The sequence below is a fragment of the Vicia villosa genome, linkage group LG2, assembly GCF_029867415.1.
Source record: "Vicia villosa cultivar HV-30 ecotype Madison, WI linkage group LG2, Vvil1.0, whole genome shotgun sequence".
Taxonomy (NCBI): domain Eukaryota; kingdom Viridiplantae; phylum Streptophyta; class Magnoliopsida; order Fabales; family Fabaceae; genus Vicia; species Vicia villosa.
In genome coordinates, this window is record NC_081181.1 from 41,931,111 (window position 1) to 41,936,706 (window position 5,596).

A 5,596-nucleotide genomic window follows, 5' to 3' on the forward strand; every position below is an offset into this window, starting at 1 on the left:
ATTTCAGGAAAAGTCTAAAGGAGTATGCACAAAATCAACACTCAGAAGCTCTGACCCAGAAGATCATTAGAACATGATCTGGAAGACATCAGAAGATGGTCTTGAGAAAATCAGAACATGATCTGGAAAGCATCAGAAAATGGCAGTCAGAAGCAAGGCTCTGAAGATCTGATGGTATCATGCTACAAAGCACTTCCAAAGTCTGATGACTGAAGTTGCATCTGCACCAGCGCTGAAGACTATGATATTCAAACGTTATTCTAATAGTCTGAGTCCAGAAGCAAGTACAAGATGAAAAGGCTACAACGTCAAATCTGTATGACTAACAAAAGGAACATTAGAAGCTACAAAAGGCAAAGTCAGCAAAAGCAGTTGAAGCATGGCTCGAGGTAGTGGACAAAAGAGTGAAACATTAAATGCACCAGTGTACTATTCACGCATAGCATTAAATGCTACTCAACAGTCACATTTCTCACTGCCTATATAAAGAAGTTCTGATGCTGAAGCAAATAGAACTTTTGCTCGAAGTACCATTACGCTGCCAAAATGCTATCACACAAAAACAAAAAAGAACTTCATCTTCAACCTCACAAACATTTTAATATCTTACTGAGTGTTTAGAACTTAATCTTGAGAGAAAAATCACTTGGTTATTATAGCTTATTAAGAAGCACATTAAACTCTTGTAATATTGTTTACTTTTGTAAAAGGAATTTCCTATGGTGATCAAATTGTGATCTGTATACTCTAGAAGACTTAGAAGTTGTCCAAGTGGAAAACCATTGTAATCAAGGTTGATTAGTGGATTATATTCTTAATTGAGGTAAATCACTCTGTCAGGGGTGGACTGGAGTAGTTTAGTTAACAACGAACCAGAATAAAAATATTTGTGTGATTATTTTTTATCTGCCATTTTTAGAAACAACCCTTATTCAATCCCCCCTTTCTAAGTGTTTTTCGCTCCTTCAGAGTTACACCCTGCCTTTTGGCCTATGGGATTCATGTAGTTCTTTCACTCTGCAAGCATCAATGCTTTCATGAAAGTCCAATGTTTATTGGCGTCCCCTAATTGAGTCTAGTCATTACTAGTCTTCTTGCAATCAAGCCCAATGTTTATTAGCATCATTTTCAAATCAGTGTTCATAAACATCCCCTATATAGTCTAGTCATTACTAGTCTTCCTCAGAAAAGTCTAGTGATTATTGGCATACCTTTTCAGATTTAGAGTCGCCCTACGGCTGTGTCTCTTTTGAAGTATAACTAAGGTTAGCAATTAGGATTAGATTCCCCTACGGCTGGTTTCAACTTTGTAGAGTCACCCTACGGCTGTGTCTCCTTTGAAGTATAACTAAGGTTAGCAATTAGGATTAGATTCCCCTACGTCTGGTTTCGTCCTTGTAGAGTCATCCTACGGATGTGTCTCCTTTGAAGTCTGAAAATTCTAGTAACTCACGCTTGATGTCGTACTGGATGTTATGACATCCACACTTACACAACACAAAAAGTTAAAACAGAAACATATAAAAACAATAAAGAACACACATAATTGTTTACCCAGTTCGGTCCAAACAACCTACTATGGGGGCTACCAAGCCAGGGAGGGAATCCAATATAAGCAGAATTAATTCACAGTTAAACTCCCCCGTTTACAACTCTTCACTTAAAACCTACCCAATGTAATTCCAATCTATTCCTAGACTTGAGTAACTCCACTCACTTCCCCCTCAATCATAGCAGTGATTACAAATAAACATTAAACAAATTGAAAGAGAAGACACGCTTCAAAAACACACCTTGATCTGCTTAAAAGCTTCAATCAAGAGACACACACTCGTGCTTATAAGCTTAGAGTGACAAAATACATAAACAACCTATTCCAATACAATCATCAAAAGACAATTGCTTGGAGTAGAAAAGACAGCTACAGAACTACGGTTCTTCACAATTAACAATTCTCTCTACGTTCCAAATTAGGATTGCAGTCTTCTTATATGCAGCTCTTGGGCCTTGGGCTTTTCAAGAATCAAATTAGGGTTAACCAAGTTAACCTAATTTACACGCCATCTGGTTGTTACAGAATGTGCTGTCAGCGAAATTTTCTAGACGAAATATTCAGCACACAATAAAAGGTTTCCTAAATTGTAGATTGAGAGAAATCAGGAAACACATTAATAAAATATAACAGCCCCTGCTGTCAGACAAGGATGTCATGTCATCGGTCATGACATTCACTAATAGATCCTGTATTTGCTTAACACATATGCAACCTGCATAACACAACATAAATCATGTCATGACATCTGTCAAGACATTAAACACCCAGGTATGTTTTACCACAAATGCAGCCAACATGAAAAACATCTACAATCTCCCCCTTTAGCAAATTGTTGGCTAAAACAACCTGTCACACCATATCAGAGAAACACCTGCAGTAGAAACAAAAAAACCAAACACAATCAGAGCTAATACAGTACAGACTGCATACACCACCAGTATGCACACAGTGCCCACATAGCTAAACCAACCACACCACAAGAGCAGCACAAACAGATTAACACAAAATAAGCACATCAGAATTGTTGATCACACAAACACATACTTTTTGTTCTAGGGTGACATTACTACTTCTCCCCATGTTTAGCCACAAAAGTTGCCAAAGCAAACAACTGTCTTCTCCCCAATATTCAAATAGGTACTAACAAAACTTAAACTAAACTAAATAGAATAAAATGCAATCAAAACTAAACAGAAGAGATAAAAAAAACAAAACTCCAGTTGCATTTACTGCACAGAGTCAGACCCACTTGAGGTGTCTGCATGACTTCCTTTCTCAGAGCCATTAGCAGGACTGGCACTTTATTCTTCTGGTTCTACTTCCTTCTCTTGTTCATCTTCATCTGCCATCTCTACAGCATCTGCAAACTCCTCATTCTCATCCATTTCCAGAGTACTTATCATCTTTTCAAGGGATATCTTCCTAGCCTCCAGCTCTTTGCAAGTCTCTTTTAACATTGCTATGACCTATGCTTTGCTGGCTGATGCTCTAGACTTGGATGTTTCAGCCGACGTCATGACAATGTCTGGAACATGCGTACCCTGAAATAGTTTATAGTGGAAAGCCAAGGGGCTTTCTCTTTTGCATACTGTATCATGTTCATTGAGAATGTTGGGATACTGATTCAGAATTATGCCACACAGGAGGGATGGAAAGGCAATCGGACCCTTAATACTGAAGCTTCCAGCATGCTTCATAGTTTGGTCAAAGATATATGTTCCATAGTCAAAATTTGCCTTTGTTCCTACAACATACAGAAATCTGCCAAGAACAACTGAGATAGTGGATTTGTGATTTGTTGGCACCCATTTAGCTGCTTCTATCTTGTGAAACATTGCATACTTGATGCTCAGCTTACTTGCAGTTAGTTTTTTCTTTTAGGGGCCAGCTTTTTATCTACTTTGTTGTGATCACTTGACAAACCTTGTTGTCTGTCACTTCAAGCTCAGGTTGAGCTCCATCTGTTCTTTCCAAGAAGTTATTAATCACAGAAGGAGAGAATGATACACACTTACCTCTCACAAACACCTTTCTGAAGTCCACACTCCTGCTGTTTCCACAATCTTCAGATAGGTTCACCACAAATTCTTTGACTAGCCTTTCGTAACATTTGGGATGGTTGTAAATAGTCTTCAATAGTCCAGCTTCCTGAATTAACTCGAATATTTCCTTGTTTTCAAGAGCATTTGGAGCCAATTCCCTTTCAACCGCTAGTCTCTTTTGGAGCACATATTTCCACCTGCTGGCACTAGAGGCATAATGGAGTGAAACATTATCAATAGGGACTTCAGGAATACTTGCAGCAAGCTTGCTGGTTGTAGGCTTCTTCCTTGATGGAATGTCAGGGACATCCACTTCATCATCAGACTCAAATTCAACAATTTCCCTCTCCTTTCTTTTCTTTGGAACAACCTTGCTCCAGGAATTTGAGGGACCAACCCCTACACTCCTAGCCACAGCTCTGCTCTTGATAGGACCAGCAGAAGTACTCTTCTTCTTGACAGAGTCTTTGACAGGGCTCTTAATTTCTGCATTCTTTTCAGGGGAACTTTGGGAAGCAGATTTGCCTTTTCTTCTAGGCATTATCCTGTTGGCTACACTTGGATTCAATGAGGCAAGCAATTAGTTATCGGAATACTCATCTAAGTCCACCATATTGGTAGCTGTTTCAGCGTTGTTCTTAGTATGCTCATTGTCTTCAGAAGCTTCGATGTCATTGACATTTTCAGTGACATTGGTATTCTCAGCACCTCCTGAAGGATAGAAAAACACTTAGAAAAGGGGGGGGGGGGTTTAATAAGCGTGACTTTAAAAACTTGTAAGATAAAAACAATGAACACAATTATTTTTATCCTAGTTCGTTGTTAACGAAACTACTCCAGTCCACCCCCTTAGAGTGATTTACCTCAAATGAGGATTTAATCCACTAATCCAACTGATTACAATGGTTATCCACTTAGAAAACTTCTATGTCTTCTATAGTATACAGATCACAACTTGATCACTCTGGGAAATCACCACTTGGAAAACTTCTAAGTCTCCTAGAGTCTACTGATCACAACTTGATCACTCTAGGAACCTTTTACAAACAATGTAAAATAAATGTTTACAACAGTAAGATTGCTTCTTATAAAGCTATAACCACAACAGTGATATTTCTCTTAAGTTCTAAGCTTAAACACTCACTAAATATTACAAGAGTTTGTGAGGTTGAAGATGAAGTTTGTGAGCTTTGAATTTGACATAGTTTTGGTATATTGCACAAGTGTTCTCTATGCTGCTTCTGATCAGAACTTCTATATATAGGCGTTTGAGAGAAGATGACCGTTAGGTTGCATTTAATGCTTTGAGTGAATAGTACAGCTTTGCATTTAATGTTTCACACTTTTGTCAACTACCTCGAGCCATGCTTTTGATGCTTTTACTGACTTTGCCTTTTGTAGCTTCTAACGTTCCTTTTGTCAGTCAGAGATTTAACTTAATAGCCTGTCATCTTGTACTTGCTTCTGGACTCATGTTTGTGAATAACAATGTTTGAATATCAGAGTCAACAGCTTGGTGCAGAGCATCTTCTTGTCTTCTGACTTTGAAGAGCTTGAGCTTGATACCATAAGAACTTCGGTGCTTCTGCTTCTGACTTCATGTTCTTCTAATGCTTCATAGTTCATGTTTTGATTCTTCTTGACCATCTTCTGATGTCTTTCCAGAGCATCTTCTGATGTAGCCATCCAAAACCTTATGAGTCAGTGCTTCTGAGCGCTAATTTGTGCATACTCTTTATGTATCTCCTGAAATGGAAAATGCAAATGATTAGAGTACCACATTGTCTTATACACAATTCATACATAATGTTATCATCAAAGCATAGAATATTGATCAGAACAAATCTTGTTCTAACAATCTCCCCCTTTTTGATGATGACAAAAACATATATAATTGATATGAATTTGTAACCAGTATATCAGATGACCAAAGACAATTACACAGTTATAGCATAAGCATATAATCAGAGTGTGTGAATATGTCTCCCCCTGATATTAA

At 38.0% G+C, this 5,596-nt stretch overlaps 1 protein-coding gene across 1 annotated transcript; it reads right to left on the reverse strand.

The window, feature by feature from the left end:
- Nucleotides 1-3,021: 3,021 nt before the first annotated feature.
- On the reverse strand, nucleotides 3,022-4,138 carry LOC131648922 (uncharacterized). Its single transcript, XM_058918653.1, has 2 exons — nucleotides 3,479-4,138; nucleotides 3,022-3,378 (listed from the first exon to the last, which is right to left on the reverse strand). The coding sequence occupies exons 1-2, from the start codon at nucleotides 4,136-4,138 to the stop codon at nucleotides 3,022-3,024; spliced, it is 1,017 nt and encodes a 338-aa protein (XP_058774636.1).
- Nucleotides 4,139-5,596: the final 1,458 nt, after the last annotated feature.